Genomic DNA, 24,610 nt, shown 5'->3' with positions numbered 1-24,610 from the left:
GCTAGACTCAACCCCCTGAAACCTGACCCCTTGCCTCATTTGAACAGCTTCTCCCCAATAAAAGGGTTCAGAACATGCTCCTCGCTCTCTTTCTTGCCTGCCTTGCCTCCTTTGTGGGGGCTGAGTCAGAGAAGCCATCACAGAACCCAAAGAAAAAGGTATTTCTCTGTCTTTGTGTGATTATTTCGTACCAGCCCAGTTCACCTGGAGTGACCCTGACTGGTTTAGTAGTGTGTCATGATAGCAAGTAGTCAAAATTTCCTGGAACACATAGTTCACCAGAAAACATCATCAATGAATCCTATACTCCTTTCTTCTAATTCCTTCATCCTAACAGCCCAGTCAAGCAGGGACATTCACATGAGTGGGAAGAGGAAATATTAGTAACAAAATTACTGCAACCTAAAACCTGCTCAGCACTAGCACATGCCACTCCCTGCCCTCAAATCAGCTGGTCACATTTCTTTGTTTTATTAGGTGCCTTATTGCACCATTATCATCATCAGTGTTAATACAAACCACTTATAGGACACCATGTTAGACACTGAGGACACAGAAAAGCTCGTCTCACAAGAGTTTCGCAATGTAGTTGGGCAGACAAAATATAACAAAATAGTTACAGAGCAACATGAAGAACAGTCTCAATGCCACATAAATGCCTTCTTTGTAGGCATTCAGAATGACCTTCTCCCACTCAGCAAGATTAGGTCTATTTGTGTGAATATGCACAGCAAAGGCCTGGTGCACATTTGAACTAGGGAAAAGGTGAAATGAGACAGAAAGAAATTATTCTTTGTGCAGCTAACAAAAATCTACACTCTAATTAGAATTTAGAAGTCATAGAAAATCTACTTGTTACATGACAACATGAAACTTCTCTAATTGTGATTAGGCACAGATCTCTGAGAATATAACAATACCAACTTGAACTTGAGTTTATAGAGTTTTTAAAGGGCTTTGAGATATCTTCATAGCTATATAATGTTGTCAAGACTAGAATTATTTCTTGTTTAGAGGAAAAAACTAAAGCACAGGGAAGCAAGGTGACCAATTCAAGGCCACACTGCCCAGAAAGTATAGCTAGAAACCAATACAAGTCTTCTGAATCTTGAAAGGTACTTTTTCTATTCTTATGTAAGTAGAAAGACGAGCATATAACCAAAATGAGAGGTATAGGTCAATACAAAAAAAAAAAAAAAAAAATAGGCAAGGAGAAAAATGCTAAGAATTTGTCAGGGTATTTTTGGCACTGACCAGTGAAGATATATACCTAAAGCAAATTCTGCAGAAGCGTATATTCAACCATGAAGAAGCCTAATTCACTGGTTTTACTGAGGGTCTAAATGACCATATCAAATCAATAAATTTCCTTACTTTTATTTCATGTTAGCTAAACAATTTTCTTTTATTAACTATTTCCCCTCTATATCAATAATACCTTATATATGCGGTAAGAAGATATTCAATAGAGAAGCCTATCACTAACTGCAAATTTTAAAAGTCAACTTTTAGCTCCACAATGGTCTCAAGGCTACTTGTAAACTAATCATCTCTAGGACTGATAGCCACAGGGAAAAAAAACCAACCAACAAGTTTATGGAAATTTCATGAATCCAATGAGCTTCAAAACACAAAAAGCTATCTCCTATCTTCAAGCCCTATAAGTTTTGTTTGCAGTGGTGTGAATTGAACCCAGGGTATTACACATACTAAGCAAATGCTCTACCACTGAGCCACATCCCCAGCCTAACCCATAATGTTTTGAATTTGAAGGTAATACTGATGTTCATATTGCTTACAAAAAGAGAACTAGCAAATTAGTTTTGGTTTTTACTTAAAATTCACAAATATAGAATCTAACACTTAAATAAGAAATGTTTGTTTTTTAAATTACTGTACCTGAGGCAGGTAATAATAGCTGGGAGGAACAGCTCAGAGGTCTTACAGCTGAAAGACAAAATAAATTATTTACAAAAAGCAATATATTTCAATGTCTGTGTAAAGTGCTCATAAATCCAAATCTAATCTTAAAATTGAACAATTATACTTACAAAATCTGAGGGCCCATTTTGATGTATTGGGAAGGTTTTTTAAAGTGGAAGTCAAGATGGAAGTCATTTTGAAACCTAAAAAAGAGAAGAACAAAGTATAACCTAGGTTATTTGAGCAATTTGTGGTCTATAATCTCTGATAACCATAGCTAATATAATACTAGTCTATCTTTTTTCTAATAATGACATTATAATAGCTGTACTGTTATAGTTTTCACACTATTATAAGCACTAACCATAGAATTCTCACAATGACCTAAGAATCAGGCATGATTATTATAGCTTTTTGTGAGATGAGGGAACAGAGGCATAGAGGGATTCAGTGACTTGCCCAAAGACCCACAGCTAGTAAGTAGTAGAGCTGGGATTTGAACCCTGGCAGTCTAGCTCCAGGTTTGTGCTTTTCTCTTTCAGGCCAAAGAAACAGACTGCTGGACAGGACCATGAAAACAATAGTGTTAATCCCCTGCCTTTGAAGGCTGTGTTGTGATTATATAGAAGGCTTTATGGAATATCTGTATTTTAGGGGTTTATACACTAAAGTTTTCAGAGATGAGGAAGCATCACATTAGGAGCTTACTCTCAATTGCTATTAGAAAAAAATTTTAAAGTTATGTACTTGCTACTTTTTTCTTCAAAAGTTGGTTTCTATTCCAAAATAATTATAAAGCTAAAAAACATATAAAAAGCCTATATAGTAAAAATATTTAAAATATATCAGGTCCCAAAATGTTAAATTTCCCATTTGTTCCTACAAAACAAATGGGGGAAAAAAAACAGCAAATGGATACAGGATATGAACAGACTGTTAAGAGAAAAGGAAATATAAATGGCTCTTCAATATATGAAAACATCTTCAGTTCTACTTATAAGAGAAATTAAAATTAAAATCACACAGATTTAATTGTCTATAAAATCAGTGAAGAATCAAAAAGTCTTGACATATACTGTGTGGATAAGAGTATGAATAAACACACACTCATATGCCGCCACCAAGGTGTGAACTGTGCAATTCCTAGGCAGGACAATTTGGTAATTACTTGCCAACACTAAAAAAGTTTTAATGTTTTATTTACTCCTAAAATTTAAAAAAATATATATATATTTTTTAGTTGTAATTGGACACAATACCTTTATTTTATTTATTTATTTTTATGTGGTGCTGAGGATCGAATCGAGGGCCTCACAGATGCTAGGCGAGCGCTCTACCGCTGAGCCATAACCCCAGCCCCACATCTGACTTTTAATTCGGCAATTCCACTACCATGAATTTACCTTATTGGACATTATATTCATGACTTATGTTGCCACCATAATAGCAAGATTAGAATAACCAACAAAAAGGGCACTAGATAAGTAAATCATGCTACAACCCTATATTATGCACCTGTAAGAGATAAAGAAATTATTATGTACCAACACAGAACCATTTCTTCTTTTGGTACCCGGAATTGAATCCAGGGGTGCCTAACCACTGAACCACATCCCTGCCTCTTTTTATATTTTATTTAGAGACAGGATCTCACTAAGTTGCTTAGGGCCTCGGCCTCGCTGAGTTGAAGCTGGTTTTGAACTTGTGATCTTTCTGCTTCAGCCTCCCCAGATGCTGGGATTACAGGTGCGCACCCAGCGCACAGAACCATTTCTAAGCTATATTATTAAGTGAAGAAAACAGGATACAAAATAGTGTGTATTACATGTTATCAACCATGTTAAAAAAGAAAAAAATAGTATGTAATTTCCTTCTATCAATATAAAACAGCCTTGGAAGTACAAAGAAAATATTAAAAATAATTTTTAGCAGGAAGGAAGGGGAACTTAAGTGGAAGGAACACTTGTCATTGGATATTTTTTATAATTTCTTAATTTTGAAACATGTTCTAATTTTTTAAAAAATGAGAAGAACTCATGGGATTTGTCAATGAAGGTTATGGCAGCCAACCTCCAAGCTGAACTCCAATGAACTTTCCCTTTTAGTACTCATACCCTTGTATAGTTGCCTCCCATGCTACACTGCAGTTGGTTTGTTTAAACAAAAGAATATGTCAGAAGTGATGGTATGTCTCTCCTGATATTAGGCTATAGAAAATACTGCAGCTTCAGTCTTAAGTCTTTCTCTCAGATCATTCTGGGGGAAGTCAGATGGCACATCATAAGCAGCCTTATGAGGAGGCTTACATATTGGAAAAACTGATACCTCCTGCCATCAGCCACATGAGTAAGCTTGGAAGTCAATCCTCTAGCGCAGGCAAGTTTTCAGATGACTACAGCTCTAGCCAACATGCTGACAGCATCTCATAAGAAACTTGTTAGGGGGCTGGGGATGTGGCTCAAGCAGTAGCGCACTCGCCTGGCATGCGTGCGGCCCAGATTCAATCCTCAGCACCACATACAAACAAAGATGTTGTGTCTGCCGAAAACTAAAAAAAGAATAAATATTTTAAAAAATTCTCTCTTAAAAAAAAAAAAAAAAGTTAAAAAAAAAGAAACTCATTAGTCAGAACAACCCAGCTAAGTCACTCCATATTCTTGACTTGAAGAAACTGTATGAGAACAAATATTGTTTTAAACTGTTAAACATAGTAGTACTTTGACACTTAACAACAGATAATATAAAAGCCTTAAGGTTTAAAAGGCATATGCCTTATGGCTTTCAAAAAGGAAAAAAAACAAAATCACATGTTCCAAACATATGGACTGGAAAAAGATGGAGGAGTCCAAGCTCTAGCTAGGCTCACCAGCCTAGAGAATATTCCAGGGATTCTGGCCAGGGAAACTCAAAAGAGGTCATGAGATGACTACCTTCATTTCTAGAAGCTACTTACAATACCACAGAGTCTGGGATACATTCCCTTAAGTAGGCCCATTTTGAAATAAAATCCATGAAAATAATCCAAGAAGTATTAAAAACAAAAGGGGGAACCTTGCTTTAAGAGATGTCAAAACTTTTTATAAAGCACTAGTAATGAAAATAGAGCAAGTTCTAGCACAGGAATGAATGAAACTATCAACAGAACAGGATGTAGCAAGTTTAGAAGCATACCCATGTATAAGAGAATTTAGTATCCAAATACAGCATTTCAACTAAGCAGAAGAAAGATGAATTATCCAAAAAAAATTGCAGGGAAAATGGCTAACCATTTGGGAAAAAATTGCATTCATAGCTCACATCATAAGTACAAAAGGGGCTGGGGTTGTGGCTCAGCGGTAGAGTGTTCGGCTAGCACATGCAAGGCCCTGGGTTCGATCCTCAGCACCACTTTAAAATAAATAAAATAAAGGGATTGTGTCCAACTACAACTAATAAAATAAATATTAAAAAAATTAGTACAGGGCTGGAGATATAGCTCAGTTGGTAAAGTGCTTGCCTCGCATGCACAAGACCCTGGGTTCAATCCCCAGTACCACACACACACACACACACACACAAAAAAAAAAAATAATAATAATAATAAGTACAAAAGAATGCAAGATGGATTAAAGATTTAAATATATTTTTGCAACTATAAAAGTGCCAGGAAAAAATACCAGTAGATAATCTTAGATAGGAAAGGGATTCCAATCTCTTGCACAAAACCTAGAAGCCATAATGGAAAACAGTAATTAATAGATCTGATTATATAAACATTTAAAATACATACATAGCAAAAGATACTAAACTCAAGTTAAAAGGCAAACAACAGATTCAGAGAAAATATTTGTAATATGTACAACAGAAAGGATTAATATTCATAATTCACAAAGAACTTGTTTCAAATTATAGGAAAACAAAATCTATAATGGAATGTGTAGTTTTTAACTCCAGTATGCCTTTTACCCCATTACATAGTTGCTATATGTGCTTTACGTGGGATTGAATTCAGTCCAACTTCAGGATTTAACCCATCAGTACAATCTCATTCTCTATACCCCGATCAATGGTTCAGGTAACTAAGGTCTAAAACTGTGCATGATATTGCCTTGGCCACTGGTATTGATAGCGGACGGTTTAATCAGCCTAACATTAAGTCTTCTCCCTGGAATTCTAGAACATAAATCTTTCCTTTTGATGTTTCAAATGGCTACAGTACTATCAATACTAGCCTAGGAAAAAGCTAACTCCAAAAAGAATAGAGCTAAGAATTTGAAGGAAAAAAACTTGGAACCCTGGCCGGATCCTATCTGAAACCCTCCTCTATTGTGTTTTTAGTTCTGTAAGCCAATAAAAACCCCTTTAATCAAGTTGACTTAAATTTTCCGAAAGATCCCTTCCTAATGCACAGATCAAAAGCAAAAAGGAGCAAATGAGCAACTCAGAAGAAATTAAAATGTCAGGGACTGGGAGTTGTATTTGCCTGGCGTATGTTGTGAGGTCCTGGTTTTGATTCTCAGGACCCCCCAAAAAAGAAAGGTAAAGCAAATAAAATAAAAACAGTTCCCTCTCACTAACAATAAAATCTTAAAAAAAAAAAAAATTAAAGCAAGGTATCATTTCAGATTTATCAGATTGGCAAGTATTAAATATATGGTTAATACAAAATTCTGGTAAGAATAGTTCTAACCACTTTCTTATTTTATTTGACAGAAGTATAAATTGCTAAGACCTTTTTGGAAGGCAATTTTATAGCCATTTGTCAAAATTAAAATTGTAAATTTCCAAGTTCAAAAACAACTCTTATTCATCTCTAACCTCTGGAAATATTCAAAATGCATGTGTTTCACACATAGGTCTCAAGCTTACAGGAATACTCAAGATGTTCACTGTAGCACTGCTTACATTTGTGAAAAACTTGAACTAATCTAATGCACATCAATAGGAAATATTTAAATTATCATAAGCTTAACTTGAGATACTATAAGGCGGTTGGAAAGAAAAATGAAACATACATATACATTATGTATATGTTGACAAGGAAAGATGTCCATAACATATATTAAATGAAAAAGAAAGCTTCATGGGGCTGGAGATATAGCTCAGTTGGTAGACTACTTGCCTTGCATTCACAAGGCCCTGGGTTCAATCCCCAGCAACACACACACACAAAAAAAAGAAAGCTGCAGAACAAATGTATAGTGAGACTCTATTTTGTGCCAGGGAAAAAAAAAAAAAATCCATAAACCTGAATCTCTATATGGAAGGAATAAAGAGGTTTTTTTTGTGTGTGTGTGTGCTGCTTGGGAGTGTGGAAATCCGGGGCCTCCCCTACCACTGAGCTACACCCTTAGCTCCAGTTTTTACATTTTTAAAGAGCTGTAAACAAAACAAAAAATATATAGCAGAGACCAAAGTGGACTCACAAAACCCAAACTACTTATTGTTTGGCCCTTCCAAAAAAAGGTTTGCAACCCCTGATCTAAATAGGCCCTGCATGCAATAAGGTTCATAACAGAGTACTCAGAACTGGAAATTATCTTTTGGCATCAAGAATACTTTTTGTGCCAGGGTCCTGTAATCCCAGCAGCTCGGTAGGCTGAGACAGGAGGATCACGAGTTCAGAGAAGCGCTAAGCAACTCTGAGACCCTGTTTCTTTCTCTTTTTTTAACTTTACTTCAGTTGTAAATGGACACAATACCTTTATTTTATTTATTTATGTGGTGCCTCACACAGGCGAGGCAAGTGCTCTATCACTGAGCTCTATCCCCCCACCCCTTTTCTAAATACAATACAATACAAAAAGAGAAAAAGGGGCTGGGAATGTGGGTCAGTGGCCGAGTGCCCCTGAGTTCAATCCCTGGTATCTGCCCTCCCCCACCGCCCGCAAAAAAAAAAAAAAAAAAAGAATCCTTTTTGCAATTTATGAGAAGTGGTTACCAGTTTCTGCTTAAAATGCTCCCAGTGATGGAGGACTCGAGCTTTAAAACAGAAAAGGCTCTCCTTTCTTTCCATACTTCTCATTTAAGTCTCAACTTCCCTGCCATTTGTTTCCCTTCTTGTATAAGAGTCAATCTGGTGAGTAGTGAAGTTCAGCTTTTTATGTCTAAATCCTGGCTTTGCCAAAGACCAGAAAGTGTGCATAATCTAAGCCTCCTTTTTATGTCTAAATCCTGGCTTTGCCAAAGACCAGAAAATTTGCATAATTTCATTTTCACCTAGAAAATGAAAATAATTTTGGGATTATGAGGATTAAATAAAATGGTGCCTGGAGCAGGATAGATCCTCAGTATTATGTTAAAAAAAAAAGTCACTTTATTCTAGGACCGGAGCCCATCTTTCAACACAAAACAGCTATCGTGCAATGCAGAGTTCTTAATTAAATGTAGACTTAGGCTCTAGTCCTGTTTCTACCACCTGTAGCCATGGACGAACCCACTCTGATTGGTCCAGGTTTGTTTCTTCGCCAGTAAAGTTCGGGATGGGGGTGGGGGGCAGAAGGGGGATGAGTGACCAGATGATCACCAGGTCCCTTCAAGATTAAAAAGTGCCCCTGAGCACTGGGTCGCCAAGCAGGACGGCCAGTCCCCCTCTTAAGAGCAGACATCAGGGTAAACCCATGGCGCCGTTCTGAATCTCAACAGCCTCTAACTTGGCTACAAGTAAAGAAGTGAAACAACAAAAAACACTCAAACGCAGCCCAGCGTTTTAGGCAAACACTCATGCAGTTAGTTAACCTGCGATGATAAATTAAGACCGGTGACAGTGCCGCTCCGAGCTACTGCTATAACGCGATTCCCAGTCACTGCCTATGCGCTGCGCACTGTCGGCCCGGTCGGAAGACCTCTCTCCGGCTTGTCCACTTTCTACTCTTCCAGGGAGGAGAAGGGGACGCGGACACTGGCGCAGCGAGTGTTCTCTGTTCCCGCAAGCAAAGAAGTGGGATCTGCTTGGGGGCGACAGGAAAAATAAAAAGTCAAACAGGCCGAATATCCGGTGCAGTGCACAGTCTCACCTCAGTCCGCTTCCGTGGGGATCTCACTCCCGCCGAGGTTCGGTCCCGAGTGCGAAGACCTACAGGGACCCGGGCGTAGACCAGTCCTAGAAAGGACCCCTCACCCCCGCCAGCAAGAGTTGTCGACCTTGCGGACTGCCCGCCAGCCGCCTGACTAAAAAACCCGGCGCTCCGCCCCCTCTTCCTAGGACCTTCGTCCTTGGGCAGAGAAAGCATCCTTTTTGGCCCTGTGAGCCGGGAGGGAAGGGCAGTGTTAAGGGGCTCGTAGCAACTCAGCGCCTGGGTTTTAGTCAGGCAGTACGTCGGGCGCCTGGCCAGTTAGGCTGTAGGAAAAAGTGGTCTGCTCTGGCCGCTGGAGATAGAAGCGCTCTCTACTTTCGTCCTCTCCTGTTCAAGATGGTGGCCTCCCGAGCAATTGGCAGCCTCAACCGCTTCAACGCCTTCAGGATCCTCCGCTCCCGAGGTGAGACCTGGCTGAGGGCACCTGGGAATCTCGGATAGAACTCCTGCAGGAACTGGAGCGGCTAAGAGCTGCGCCTGTCCCTCGCTGCCGCCAGTCCACTCCCGCCGAGTGACCCCTTCTGCCTGGGCATACTGTCCTGGAACCCCTTTTCCTGTGTCCTTGAGAAGGGACTGTCACTAACTCTCACCACTCCCAAGTCCTGCAGCGATTTCAGGCTCCGTAACTCCCAGCATTTCTGAGCTCTTTCCACCCACTCTGGCTCTTTCCGCAGGTCTCCCTACTGGGCTCACGCCCTTCTTGTTTTTATTTATTGTTGGCCTGGGCCTGACACAGATCAGGAGGATCAGGACCCAGTCTGTCTCATCGTTGAGGCCCCACAGCACCTTGACTTGCAACAAGAGGTGTCTTAAGCTTCTCGGATGAAACTGGCCAGCCTTGGAGATCCCTGCCATTCCCTGCTCCTTCCTAAGAACCATTTTTGTACTTAAATGGGTAGCTGAACTCTTGAAGTTTCAATAATTCCTGTGTGAACATGTAGTATGTGGAAACGCGAGGTTTTGCACCTTGACACATTTTAAGCATATGCAAATAACTTGAGTCCTAATAAATAAAACTTTACATAATTTTAAGACCTATATCTAATTTTGTTTCTGCTATATTAGGTAGATTATCTTTTTTCCTCCTAAAAATCAGCAGTAAATGTGTCAAAGAGGGTAGCTCTAGAAAACCTGTCATTTTTCTTCTGTCCCAAATCTGTGAGGTCCAACATGACTTCACAGCATGTTTCACTTAATACCACTTACTTAATTATGAACTTTTGCTTTAATTTGTAATATGAATTCTCTCCTTCCTGCTGAACCAGTGGATAGTGTTTTTTTTTGTTTTTGTTTTTTAAGACAAGTAGCTGGAGTCTCCCTTAACTGCAAGGGATTAATTAAATGAATAAATCTTTTTCTTCTTCATTTTTTCAGCCTATTTTTAATCTCCACAGGATGCTTATGTATACCAATCATAATATCACTACATTACAAAAAAATGAAATGCTGTAAAGACTAGAGAAAGAGATTAAGAAAAAGGAATCATTTATTGTCTTACTACTCACATTCCTCCCGTTAGATTGTGTTTTCACTTCATATTTTTCCTTATTTTCCACATGTCATTTAACACTTTTGAAAAATCATATTTTTTAATTTGCTCCTGCAAAATTTGTAAGGCATTTCTTATAGATTGGCACTAATGTAGTAGTCAGGCCACATGGTTTCCGATCACTAGTTGTGTTACTTTGGACAAATAACCTTAATCAAAATGAGCTTTATTTTCTTATCTGTCAAATGAATGGTTGAGACTATAAACTTTCTTTAGCATTGAGAAGTAGAGTGACAGAACAATTAAAAGCATTAAACATGTGGTCTGACTTCTGGGTTTGAAACCTTGGGGTGACCTTGTACAATTAATTTCTATATCTTTTCTCATTTTTAAAATGGGAGAATAGTTCTACTTTGTGAGGTTATGAAGATATAAAGCAGTTTATCTTGAAGTAAATGCTCAATAAATGTTCACTATTAATAACTGTTTTCAACCCTGGAGAACTATAATTCTGTACATCCAAGAATCCTCAATTTATTTCATTTAACATGTGTGATTAAAAAAACAGCTTAATCTTTCTATATTTTCTCTATAGAAATTTATGTGCCTATATTTTGCATTGTTTCCACCAATTAGAAAATATGTTTCATAGTTACTGCTTTTTTCTTTTTAAAAAAATATTTATTTTTAGTTGTAGTTGAACACAATACCTTTATTTCACTTATTTATTTTTATGTGGTACTGAGGATCAAACCCAAGGTCTCACACATGTGAGGCAAGCGCTCTACCCCTGAGCCACAATCCCAGCCCAGTTACGCTTTTTTCGATAGCAATTTATAAATTTTGGAAAAATATCTACAAAGTAAATTTAAAATTACCTATACACCTGGATTACCATTTTTAGACAACAGATTGTTCCTTTACCTTGAATGTGTGTGCCAGTGCATTGTACAGACTTTTTAAAAAATACATATTTTTTTAGTTGTAAGTGGTCATAATACCTTTATTTTATTTTTATGTGGCACTGAGGATCAAACCCAGTGCCTCACTTGTGCCAGGCGAGTGCTCTATTACTGAGTCACAGCCCCAGCCCCTGCATTGCAGAGACTTTTAATGAGACTATGACATTTGCTGGGAAATGATTGAACTCTCTTGAAACTGACTTGTAATTCTTGAAGTTTTAGTGCACTCGTGCTCTACAAGTGCTAGAATTCTGACTATAACTATGAAATGAAAATCACATCTTGACCGTGGTATCTAATTCCTACTCCTTCTCAATTTAAATTCCTAATTATGTCAGTAATAAGTTCCACAGGTTCTCAATTAGAGAAAAATGTGATGTAGTGTTTTTTAATTCGAGACTCACTTTCTTAATCCCATTTCATCTCTCAAGGTTGAATTTTGAGGAAAGCTGTTGTTAAAAGGAGAATAACATTTTCAAATTCGAAATTTGTGTCAGTACAATTCGGCTGTCTCCACTGATTGTAGCTCACGTGATCTTTATATATTCATTTGAGTTACATATAAAGATGACTAAAAAGTAGGACAAAGGTTTCTCTTTTACTGGCACAGCAGATGTAGGCTAAAGTTCATCCGGCTGCTAGAGTAAGCTTTGCTATTATGCATTGGTAAGGACAGATTCCAAAAACAAAGTTACTTTTTACTTCAACTTGATTTAGTTGAGTATGGTCTGGAATTCTTTTCTAAATATATTTGTGCATTTATAGATTTTCTCTTTTTGTTCCTATTTTAAAGAGGTTTTATGTAAGTGTGTGGGTGTGTTTACAGGAAAGGAGGGTTAGTTGGCAAGAGTTAAAATGGCTTAAACTATAGGTCAATACACACCTCCCTGTTAGCTCAAATATTTGATCTTTAAAATTGCAATCCATGCTTGCTCTTAGTTTCTCTTCTTTTTTCCTTAAGCACTTCTGATGTACTTGTTTACATATTCATATTTCTTGGATTTTCTCCTTCTGCTTTGCCTGTCCCAAACTATTCTCTCAGTCAGTCGGTTCTTGCTCTGCCCTGTTCTAGATGGAATGGCTTATCCCCTGCTTCCCTTCCCATTAGAATTTCTACTTTACAAGCAAACTTCTTTTTGATTCTGGATTGATTGTCATGTTTTCATTTATCTATATTGAGTAGGAACTGATTTTTCCTAGATATCATATCCCCTATTGCCCTGGAATGTAATCTCCACCAAGACAGATTTTTTTATTTGTTTGTTTTCTACCTTTTTACTTCAAGTTCCTAGAACAGTGCATGTTAGGTCACAGTAGATTTTTTTGAATGATGTGTTGCTGGAAGGGATCATAATTTAGTTAACAGAACACCTGCTATAGCTGCTGCAATTAGAGAACAATCAGTAAATGATAAAGGTCAAAAAGCAGGAAGACAGCAGTTTGCAGTTGCTCATGCCTATGATCCCCACAATGCGGGAGGCTAAGGCAAGAGAATCACACAAGTTTAAGGCCATCCTGGGCAACTTAAAAAGACCCCATCTCAAAATAAATACAAAAGGGCTGGGGAGATAGGTTAGTGGTAAAGCACCCCTGGGTTTAATTCCTAGCACACACAAAAACAACAACAAAAACAAATTGGGCAGGGAGCAATTGTAGTTGTATAGTTGAAATCTGAAGGTGAGGTTTGTGGAAAATATTAAAACCACCATGCAAATACAAAGAAGGAAAATTGATAAATACAAATGACACAGATTTCAAATGGTAGAGAAGCAGAGGGGAAGCATGTCATTAGTGAAACAGGCACTGAATGAAAATGATGGCGGGCTTCTCCTATCTTAAAACACTGAAATTCACCCAGAGACTTGTTCATGATCACACAGGTAGTAAATAAACCTAGTAGTTGAACCCGTTCTTTGTCTTTGTACTAAGAGGGCTGATTTGGATTGCTTAGAAAACAAATGCAGACAGAGAACCTGAGATCACCCTACTCTGGTTCTGGGGCCAGATATAGTTTTCTCAGTAATATGTTATATTGCCTTTCAAGACCTATATAAAGCTGCTATTTTCTGTCCCTTCCTTCCTCTTCCCTTCCCTTTTCTTCCTTTCCCTTTCCCTTCCTTTAAAAAATTGAAAGATGGAGAAAAAAGCTGATAGAAGCAAGAACCTTGGCTAAATATTGATGTTCCTCCCCATTCTACCCACCATTAGGTTCTCCAAATCAGTGGTTCCCACATATTCAATGAAAAATTAGAATTCAATGAAAATAGAAATAAACAAGTATTAGTACTAATAATTTAAAAAATAATAATAATGGGGGGCCAAGGATGTGGCCCAGTGGTAGAGTACTTGCCTAGCATGCAGGAGGCCCTGGATTTGATATCTAGCATTGAAAAAAAAAAAAGAAGAAGAAGAAGTAGAAAAGAAATAATACATGAAGAAAGCCAGAATAATTGGAAGATGAAGGAACCACTGGATATATTATTAAAGCATTAGTTCTGTTATATGATATCATTGTAAGACGTATGCCTTTTCCTGGGTGTGTTTCATGTGTACAGCTGCTCAGCTGTTAATCAGTTAAGGGATGATTTGTTTTTATTTTTGGAACCAAAGAGAAAACTTTCTTGTAAGACTACAGCAAGATTTGAAAGATATGGGGAGGAAAAAGGAGTATAGCATTAAAGAGGCACATAGGAGAAATGGTTTAAAGTAAACCATGAATGAAAGACAAGGGAAGAAAGGTTTTTTTTGAAGGCGATTGGAAATTGTTATTAAGAGATGTTGACACTGGGTGTCCTCCAGAACAACTTGGTTACCACAGAGAGCAAGATGTTTGGATGAGAGCAGAATAAAAGTGACCCTTAATGGTAAAAAGAGAAAGAGGAATGCCTAGAACAAATTTGCCTAGAATTCCCCAATATTCCTTACCTTCTCTGTTAGAGTCCAAATTGAAAGGCCCTCCACGAACCAAAAGATCACATCAGCATTGTTATTATGGAAAAACCCAGTCCTGGTGTATGAGAAGGGACCATGTGACTGAAGAAAGAAGCAGATAGATCCAGGATTGCACAAAGTACAATTTATTGGGGACTTAATTTTCAGAAGTGTGCTTGGGCTGCAGCACAACAGGTCAATAAATCTCATTCCCAAGGTAGGAGGAAGAATTTCTTTTGGTGAGGTGCAATGCTGGAGATCAAACCCAGGACTTCATGCTTGCTAGGCCACTGAACCACATCCCCAGACCTAGGAAGATGGAATTTGTATGCTAAGTTAGTCAGAGTTGGGCCACCAACCAGCATGTACCTGGTCTTCCTCAAAAACTATTAATATGTCCATTGTCAGTGAAGAAACAGTCTGGGCATCAGTGGCCAGTACAACACACTCAGCTGACTATTTTAACCATTTTGTTTGTCCTATAGGGTTTGGGGTGGTTGCCATTTTATCCTGATAAGCAAAATGGTGGTTACAACCAGGATGGCTATAAGTCATATTAAGATAGATCTCTATATCATCATGCTGTAGAAACTAAACTAGAGAAGAGATTAAGAAGGATAGAACAGAGCTGGTCTTTGTTATCCAAAATGTAGGAATATTCTTGGTGGAGTACAGTATAGACATTTTCAGTTAGAAATACTTACAATAGCAAAGTGTGATATGGAATGTTTCATTTATAGTAGCCATTGTTTCCCCTTGATATTACTTTTGATAACATCATAAAGTCTCTCTCTCCATAAAAATGTAAGTAGATGAGGCTGGAAAGCATAGTTAGGATATATTTGGAGTACATTTGGAACTGACTTTAAGGATTGCTTTGTAGTTTACTTATTACTTACTGTATTAATTTCTTATAACTGCTGTAATCATCACAAGCTTAGTATCTAAAGCAGTAAAAATTTATTATCTTATAGTTACAGAGATCAGAAGTCCATAATGGGCCTCATTAGGCTAAAATCAATGGTGTGGACAGAGCTCTGGTCATTGTGAATGCTGTAAGGGAAAATCAGTTACTTTACCTTTTCTAGCTTCAAGAAGCTGCCTGCATTCTTAACTTTTTGATCACTTCCTTCCTTCTTCCAATATTCTGGGGCCAAGACATTCTCTCACTGTTATCTCTCTGATTCTGTTCACCTCTCTCTTCCCTTTTGTGATTACACTAAACCCACTGGGATAATCCATGATACTCTTCCTATATAGGTCAACTGACTAGCAATCAATTCCATTTGCAACTTCAATCCCTCTTTGCCATGTAACCTAATATATTCATAGCTTCTGGGGATGTATCATCTTTGGCAGAGGGAGAGGGGATGTTCTCTTACCTACCTTATTTAGTATCTGAGTAATCACATGACCTGATAATTGAAATGAAAAAGATGTAGTAGTAGTCACAATGATGGTCTAGACTACATTGTTCTGATTGGGGGTGGGTGTTTGTTACAGAAAATTCCAGCTTTGCTGTATCTGAGGGTACTAAAGAAATCCTGTTTTGCACAATAATTAATTTTGAAATGCCCTTTCCTTACAGGTTGTAGTTGCCGCAACTTTTCAGGGTCTTCTGCTTTGCTGGGTAAGTTTAATTTCTTGTGGTCATACTTATATTGCTTCTTGGATTATTTTGTGGTAAACATATTTGCTAATAAATTTTCTTGTCTTTTTTTAGCTAGAACCCATGTTAACTATGGCGTCAAAGGGAATGTGGCAATTATTCGACTTAACTCACCCAATTCAAAGGTACCTAATTTAACTTTCTGCAGTTATTTCTACTAACTACATCTACTGATCTAATCCTGAGTGGAAAGGAATATACCAATCTGGCAATAATCCTGTCACATGGATTAATAATGTTGATGGTTAAAGTTTGACAGATTGCCCCATGAAGGTAGTTTTCTAAAGCAGATATTCTCATGTAAGAATTCCTTCTTGTTGACTCTAAGTGTCAGATTGATATTGAGGATTAATGAGACTAGCCTTCTGTTTACAGTGTAGAATAAGGATGTGACTTATTAGATCAGAACCAAAGTAAAAGCTTTGTTTATAAGAATTGAAACTCACTGCCCATCTTAAATATGAGTTTATTGGATCCACTTTCTTTATTACCTGCATTGGTCATTATTCATAGTACATTGGCTGGTTAAATGTGGACACTTGGCTATTAAGCTTCTTGGAATCTGAATGACTCCATGCAACTCAAATATTAGAAATCAAGTTCTTTTCAAAGTGGAACCTCATTTGTGTCTGGCAACTTGAACAAGGCATGCAGTATTACTCCAGTCTTTTGCCAAGAAGAGCTTTAATGCAGGAACCCATGCTTTTTCCCCCAATCTCAAAATGGTGTAAAGCTTTCATACTTTAAAAATCTTATGACCAGAGGCCTAAATGAAAGCACTTGACACTATCACTAGAGTAAATCTTAGCACCCACTAAACAATGATTCAAGTTTAAGGTATTTTTTCAGAATTTTCTCATTGAATATTTTTCTGAACACAATACATGCCGGTGATAGAAAATTTTAAAACTACAAAAAATTATGAAGAAGAAAATAATAATCATTCATAATCCAAACCCAAAGATAACTACATTTAATCCATTTTTAATAAATAATATTTATAAAGCTAAGATCACACTGTGTGTCTGATTTTGATTTCCTTTTTTCCTTAATATTATACAAATTTTTCCCTGCCAATAAATGTTTGTAAACTTATTTGTAGCTTACATGTGATTCAAACTCTTAGGAGTATGATTTAGATTTCCCCTCCTGTTTTTAAAGGAAGGGGTTCTAGTACTTGGCCAAAGGTGCCTGAATAGAAAACTACTGGGTTTGTTTTCTGCTTCTCCTTCTTCCTTATAACAAAAACGTTTAATGGTAATATTAGACATCTGGTATTTCAAATTTAAACCTTTAGGTTTATTTCCTTTGGCAGGTAAATACACTGAATAAAGAAGTACAAACAGAGTTCATGGAAGTAATGAATGAAATCTGGGCCAGTGATCAAATCAAAAGTGCCGTCCTCATCTCATCAAAGCCAGGCTGCTTTGTTGCAGGTGCTGATATCAAGTAAGTTTTAGGAAACTTTAAGTTGTCTTTTATCTTGAACATTTATTATTAGGCCTAATAATTCCTCCTTTTGAAAGAAGGTAGAAGTAAGTTTTCTGAAAATTTTTTTATGTTATTTTTGTGAGCATAGCAAGACTGACAAAAATCGAGGGGCTTATTGCTAAATCATGTAAAACTAAATGTAGTCTTTTCCTACAACATTATTATTGTAACAGATTTTTTAAAAAATAATTGGGGTAGACCAGGCATGGTAGGGCACACCTGAAATCCCAGCATCTCCAGAGGCTGAGGCAGGAGGATTGCAAATTCAAAGCCAGCCTCAGTAACTCAGTGAGGCCCTAAGCAACTTAGGAATACTCTGTCTCAAAAAATAAAAAAAGTGCTGGGGATGTGACTCATGGTTAAATGCCCCAGGTTCTATCCTAGCTACCAAAAAACAGGGGGATCTATTAATAAATAAATTTTAAGTGCCTCTAAACAACCTAAGAGCTTTTGTATTTTGTTGTTGTTTTGCTGTTGTTTTGATTGCAGTGAAAATATTAACCAAGTAATGTTCTCATACACAAAGCTTTATAATCTGATGATTTGTTATAGAAATGAAAATAAATTGTGTAACATGTTTTTTTGTTTTGTATTTAAAAACTCATTACTAAATATTGATATATGGTGGGATGGGATAAGTATATAGTAGATGATGTATTTAACAAAGACTGTAGATGTGGTTTCATCATTGATTGTTTCCTGTTCACTTTTGTGGCTACTTCAGCATGTTAGCCTCTTGTAAGACCCCTCAAGAAGCAACACAGATATCACAGGAAGGACAGAGAATGTTTGAGAAACTTGAAAGGTCCCCAAAACCTGTCGTGGCTGCCATCAATGGATCCTGTTTGGGAGGAGGACTTGAGGTACAGATGTATTCCAGTTATTGAGACACCCCAGTTCATTGGTGAGAGTCACCAGCTATAAACCTAAGGTTGTTACTTAGCTTGCAAAACATTTTCAGAGGATATTCATCTTTTTTTCCATATTAAACTTCTGAATAGGTTTTAATTCTTAATCTGTGTGACAGAGCAACTGGCATAAAACAAGTAAATGAACTTGTGATATTTTCACATGTAAACATATAAACTGAGATTTGTGTTTTCCAAGGTTCTTTTCATTTCTAAAAAGCAAGTTCAAGATTGCAGAGCAAAGATACAAAAGTGTGATCCACATTCATGTTTTTAAATCTGGTTCAGAAACAAATTTAAGTTTCCTTTGAGTAATAAAGATAGTAAATAATATAAGATTGGAGAGAAGATGCCAGGTGCAGTGGCACATGCCTGAAATTCTAGTGGCTGGGGAGGCTAAGGCAGGAGGATCACAAGTTCAAAGCCAGCCTCAGCAAAAGTGAGACACTAAGCAACTCATTGAGACCTTGTGTCAAATTAAATACAAAAATAGGACTGGGATGTGGCTCAGTGGTCAAGTGCCCTGATTGGAGAGAAGAGATTCATGTATGTAGAGAGCATGTAAGAAAAGAAATAAAGGAAAAGAAAATAACATTTATTGTATATATATCGTGTGTGAGGCTCTTTGCTGGACATTTTCACATATGTTAATTAAGAAAACTTGGCTCTGGGGCTGGGGATGTGGCTCAAGTGGTAGCGCGCTCACCTGGCATACGTGAGGCACTGGGTTCGACCCTCAGCACTACATAAAAATAAAATAAAGATATTGTGTCCACCTAAAACTAAAAATCAAATATTAAAAGAAAACTTGGGTCTGGGCTTAAAAGATGGGCTGAATTTGGCTAACCAGAAAATGGTTGAAAATGCATTTCACATATAGTACATAGTAAGCAGCACCTATGAGGAAACTGAGTAGAACTGTTTGATTGGAAGGACAGGTCTCTGAAGTACAGGCCTTCTTAACTTGGGGTCCACATAAAATTATGTGTCTGTTTTTCTGTTGCAAGATTCTCTAGCTTTGAGAAGGTTTTTAAGGTAGACCTACAACCCAAAAGGGTTAATAAATTAGGGGGAAAGCATGAAAAAGCTGAAAAGGTAAATTATAGAAAGCATCAGGTACCACCCTAAGGAACTTCATTTATTCTGTTGGCACCTTCTTGCTTTATAATAATCTTTAGCCCTCAGAGATCCTAAGATGTTATGAAGTTAACATTTTCCAACAGTCTAATTCGTTTTTTCATTTGTTTGAAGCTTGCCATTGCATGCCAATACAGAATAGCAACAAAAGATAGAAAAACAGTATTAGGTGTCCCTGAAGTCTTGCTGGGGATTCTACCTGGAGCAGGAGGCACCCAAAGGCTGCCCAAAATGGTGAGTTTAAGACCCCCCCTCTCCCTTCCATCCTGCCCCACTATCATGAACTTAGAATCTGAAAACTTAAGTGTCCATTTAGATCTATTTCCTTTTGTACAAAACACTATGAATACAGGTATTCATTATAGAATTTAGACCCATATAAGACTATTTTAGAATCATTGACAGATTTTTATTTCTGATATTTATTTTGTAATTACTTAAAATTATCAATCAAGGTCCTTTTTTGGTCCCTAAAGAAGGGTAGAAATAAATAAGAGCCTTTAGCATTATTTGTTCCTTCTCTTCATGGTACTCTCTTATCTTTTCAAAATACAGGCTATGTTTCATAATAAATATGATGCACATGCTAGGCAAGTGCTCCTATCCCCCAACCCTTGAATTCTTAAGGACAAGGGAAAGGAGAATCAGATCTGGAGGCTGCAGAGCAATCTTAATATCAAACTGGAGGGCCTATTGAACTTCATAGCTTTTGACATTGTAGATTCCTCAATGAAAACAAGGCTTTTCAGAAATACTTTTTGCATCCAGGCATTATAGCTCACACCTAAAATCACAGCAACTCTGGAGGCTGAGGCAGGAGAAATACAAATTCAGAGCCAGCCTCAGCAACTTAGCAAGGCCCTAAGCAACTCAGTGAAACACTGTCTCAAAAGAAAAAACAAAAGGGCCAAGAGTGTTGCTCAGTGGTTAAGCACCCCTGGGTTTAATCCCTAGTACAAAAAAAGAAATACTATCAGCAAAGAAGTTGATATGAACCAAGCACCAAAAAAAAAATAAAGGAAGATTTATGGTATTAGTTTTCAAATTCCTTTATAGGAATATCAAAAGATTTTAAAACCATGAGTAAACATTTAATTTTTATTGGTATTTGTTGCTAGAAGTCATTTTTCTAGTATTACATAAGAAGCCCTAGCTGAATTACATTTTTGTTAATCCTAAAATTCTTTCTAAAGACTTTGTCACAACTATCAGATTTCTGCATCTCCACTGTAGTTCCATTATAGAAATTTTAAGTATTATATAAATGGTTGAAAAGAAACTTGAAATGACCTAAGGGTATACTTTTAGGAAACATGAAATTAATTCTCCACTTTATCAGTTCCGGAAAACAGAAATTTTACTTATTGAATAAAAGAAGAGGTAGACATTTGTGCTTCTGTTAGAGGTATCTAACCCCAAACCTAAATGTGTATCAGTGCATAAAATTTAACTTACTGATAAGTACCATAAAAATCTGGCTTGACTTTTTGCATTGAGATATTCGCTCATTTGTCACCCTCATTTTCCTCCATACTCTGATCCTTGTCTGCTTATTAGGTGGGTGTGCCTGCTGCTTTTGACATGATGCTGACTGGTAGAAACATTCGTGCAGACAGAGCAAAGAAAATGGGACTGGTTGACCAATTGGTGGAACCCCTGGGTAAGTGTTAGTATGTCTCAAAGTTGGGCCTTATAAAGTAACTTATTTTCTGAGTTAACATCTCCAGTGTCTGTTAGATAACACTCTTAGGAAACGAGTCATGATTTTGAGAAATGCAGTTTTTTTCTAAAATTACTAATACTAAATGATTTTCAACATTACCCTGATTTCTATTTTACTTTATAATTTGGATATCAGGAGTACAAGATTTAAATCAAGTCATTATTTTTTATTCTTAAATTACCTGTATCGTCCATTTTGTGTGTTTGTGAGTGTGTTTTAACAATAAACTTGTATGAAACAACCAACATGAGATTGTTAACAATAATTGTCATCTACTATGTGCTGCTTCCTCCCATACAATTTCTGTTAGAAATAGAAATCAGTGGCCTGGCACAGTGGTCCATGCCTGTAATTTCAGCAACTCAGGAGGGTAAAACAGGAGGAATACAAGTTCAAGGCTAGCCTCAGCCAACTTAGCAAGACCCTCAGCAATTTAGTAAGACCCTGCTCAAAGTTTACAAAAAAAAAAAAAAAAAAAAGATAAGAAAGTAGCTCAGAGGTAGAGTGCTCCTGGGTTTGATCCTCAGTACCACCAAAAAAATAAGAAAGAGAGAGAGAGAGAGAGAAAGAAAGAAAAACCCAGTGTTCTGAATTATGTATACATCAACCTCATCATCATGTATTTCTTAAAATTCAGTATTATGAGATATTATTTATGTAATAATTTTACCAAATTTTATGTGCAATTTGAGTTTTGATAAATATATGAGCTGTGTAAATACTACAACAAAAAAAATTGGACATATCTAGTATGCAGCTTTTTTGGGGGTTGGGGGTACCAGGGATTGAACTCAGGGACACTCAACCACTAAGCCACATCCCAAGCCCTATTTTGTATTTTTTTAGAGACAGGGTCTCACTGAGTTGCTTAGGGCCTTGATAAATTGCTAGGGCTGGCTTTGAACTTGCGATCCTCCTGCCTCTGCCTCCCGAGCCTCTAGGATTACAGGCATGCACCACCACGCCTGGCTAGAATGCAGCTTTTTGTCTTTCATTTAGAATAATGTTTTTGAAATCTAGCCAGATTTTATATATTAGTAGTTTGTTCCCTTTTTCTTGCTGAGTATTATTCTGTTGTATAAATATGCCATAATTGATTTATCCATTCACTGAATGATGGACATTTAAGTTGTTTTTCAGTTTGGGGTTATTCTGAATAAAGCTGCTATGAACATTGATCCACAAGTCTTTATATTAGATATATTTCATGTTAATAAATACAAAAAAGTGGATTGGCTGGATATGTGTTTGGCTTTTAAGAATCTATCAGATTATTTGCTGAGGCTGATCTCAAACTTGCCATCCTCCCAAAACTGGTTATATCAGTTTTTATTCCTACCAACAGTATATAAGAGTTCTAATTTCCAACTACCTTACTAGCTAATCTTTTTAATATTAAACATTCTAATAGAATTGTAGTATTACCTCATTGTAATTTTGTATTTTATAATCACCAAAGATACTGAATATCTTTCACATGTTTAATTGCTTTCTATATATTTTTGGGAAAGTATCTGTTCAAATCTGTTGTTCATTTCATTTGATTTAGTTTTTATTAGTGAATTTTCAGAGTTTTTTTTATATATCAGAATACAATTCTTTTATCAAATATGTGATTTGTAACTACTTTCTCCCAGTGTGTGGCTCTTCATTTCATTATCTAAGGACAGAATTTATTTATTTATTATTTATTTATTTATTTTGCAAATGAGTATCCAAATGCCCTGGCACCATTTGTTGAGAAGGCCATTTTTTCCCAAGTGAACTACTTTTACATGTGGGTCAAAAATCAGTTGACCCTGTATGTTTGGATCTGTAATCTGATTTCTTGTTTCCACTTATCTGTATGTCTACCAATGTCACAATTGTCTTTTTTTTTTTTTTGTACTAGGGATTGAACCCAGGGGCAGTTAACCACTGAGTCAGAGTTCCAGCCCCTTTTGTTTTTTTATTTCGACACAGGAGTCTCAATTGGTTGCTGAAGCTGATCTCAAACTTGCCATTCTCCCAAGTCAGTGGGTTTACAGGCATGTGCCACCGTGCCCAACCCAGCTACAGTTTTGATTAGAATTCATTGGTTCAGTATGTCAAATTGGGGAGCATTGATGTCTTTAAAATATTGAGTTGTTTTATCAATCATCTTTGCATATTGAAGTCTTTAATTTCTCAGAAGTGTTTTTGTACTTCTCATTGAACTGCACACATTTTGTTAAGTTTGTATGTAGGTATTTCATACTTTTAGGCAACTATACTTTTTATACAATTTTGTTGCTATTATTGATGCTGGAGATTAAACCCAAGACTTCTCCCATGCAAGCCACATGTTCTACCACTGAGCTACATCCCCAGCCCAAACCTTAACTTTGTTTTTGTTGTTGTTTTGGTGCAGGGGATTGAATGTACTCACTCTAACACTGAGCTACACCTCAAGCCCATTATACTTTATTTTTACTTGAGTTTCTCATTAATTTCTAGTATAAAGAAATGTAGCCAGGTGAGGTGGCATAAACTTATAATCCCAGCCACTCAGGAGGCTGAGACAGGAGTATCTAAAGTTTGAGGCCAGTCTGAGGAATTTAGCAAGACTTTGTCTTAAAATAAAAAATAAAAGGGCTGGGGATGTGGCTCAAGTGGTAGCGCGCTTACCTGACATGCGTGCGGCCCGGGTTCGATCCTCATCATCACATACAAAGCAAAGATGTTGTATTCGCCGATAGCTAAAAAATAAATATTAAAAAATTCTCTCTCTCTCTCCCTCTCTCACTCTCTCTTTAAAAAAATAAAATAAAAATAAAAAATAAAAGGGGCTGGAGATGCACCTCAGTGATAGAGTATCCCTAGATTCAACCACCAGTACTGGGGAAAAAAAAGAAAAATGCAGATGAATTTTGGACCTTATAGCCTGTGATGTTGCTAAACTGTTCTATTCACTTGTTTTGAGGATTCCAAAGAATTTTTCTACAAAGATAATCATCTTGTCTACATGTAGTTTGACTTTTTCCTTTCCAATCTACATGCTGGTTATTTCTTTTTCTTGACTTAACTCCAGTGGCAAAGACCTTTGTGCAGTATTGGATAGAAATGGTGAAAATAAATACTAACTTGTTTCTCGTCTCAGGGGGAAAGTATTCACAATTAAGTATGTTGTTAGCTATAGGTTTTTCATATATGCCCTTTATCATGTTGAAGAAGTTACCTTTTACTTATAGTTTGTACAAAATGAGTGTTGAATTTTGTCCAACGCCTTTTCTGCATCTATTGAGATAATCTATTTTTTAAAATCTGTTAATAATATCAGTTACACTGATATTTTACTATTGAA

The 24,610-nt window shown here is 36.9% G+C and overlaps 2 protein-coding genes across 3 annotated transcripts in view; one reads left to right on the top strand and one right to left on the bottom strand.

Moving 5' to 3' along the window:
- Hadhb (hydroxyacyl-CoA dehydrogenase trifunctional multienzyme complex subunit beta) overlaps window positions 1-9,075 on the bottom strand; it is a 39,308-nt gene extending 30,233 nt beyond the window's left edge. Inside the window, exons 1-4 of one of the 2 annotated variants that reach the window (XM_077105192.1) lie at window positions 8,919-9,075; window positions 4,249-4,471; window positions 2,052-2,126; window positions 1,900-1,947 (exon numbers count right to left, since the gene is read on the bottom strand). In XM_077105192.1, coding sequence (XP_076961307.1) covers window positions 1,900-1,947; window positions 2,052-2,126; window positions 4,249-4,267 — 142 coding nt within the window. In that variant the 5' untranslated portion in view covers window positions 4,268-4,471; window positions 8,919-9,075. The remainder of the gene's footprint in view (window positions 1-1,899; window positions 1,948-2,051; window positions 2,127-4,248; window positions 4,472-8,918) is intronic. The other variant, XM_076833181.2, reaches the window with a different exon arrangement.
- Window positions 9,076-9,127: 52 nt separating this feature from the next.
- The window catches only part of Hadha (hydroxyacyl-CoA dehydrogenase trifunctional multienzyme complex subunit alpha), a 41,267-nt gene continuing 25,784 nt past the window's right edge, over window positions 9,128-24,610 (top strand). Inside the window, exons 1-7 of the mRNA XM_076833177.2 lie at window positions 9,128-9,381; window positions 15,949-15,990; window positions 16,084-16,154; window positions 17,345-17,478; window positions 18,245-18,383; window positions 19,680-19,799; window positions 21,123-21,225. Coding sequence (XP_076689292.2) covers window positions 9,315-9,381; window positions 15,949-15,990; window positions 16,084-16,154; window positions 17,345-17,478; window positions 18,245-18,383; window positions 19,680-19,799; window positions 21,123-21,225 — 676 coding nt within the window. The 5' untranslated portion in view covers window positions 9,128-9,314. The remainder of the gene's footprint in view (window positions 9,382-15,948; window positions 15,991-16,083; window positions 16,155-17,344; window positions 17,479-18,244; window positions 18,384-19,679; window positions 19,800-21,122; window positions 21,226-24,610) is intronic.

Source organism: Callospermophilus lateralis, chromosome 14 (assembly GCF_048772815.1).
Source record: "Callospermophilus lateralis isolate mCalLat2 chromosome 14, mCalLat2.hap1, whole genome shotgun sequence".
Taxonomy (NCBI): Eukaryota; Metazoa; Chordata; class Mammalia; order Rodentia; family Sciuridae; genus Callospermophilus; species Callospermophilus lateralis.
The sequence above is the reverse complement of the archived record's forward strand: the minus strand, read 5'-3'. Positions and strand labels throughout refer to the sequence as shown.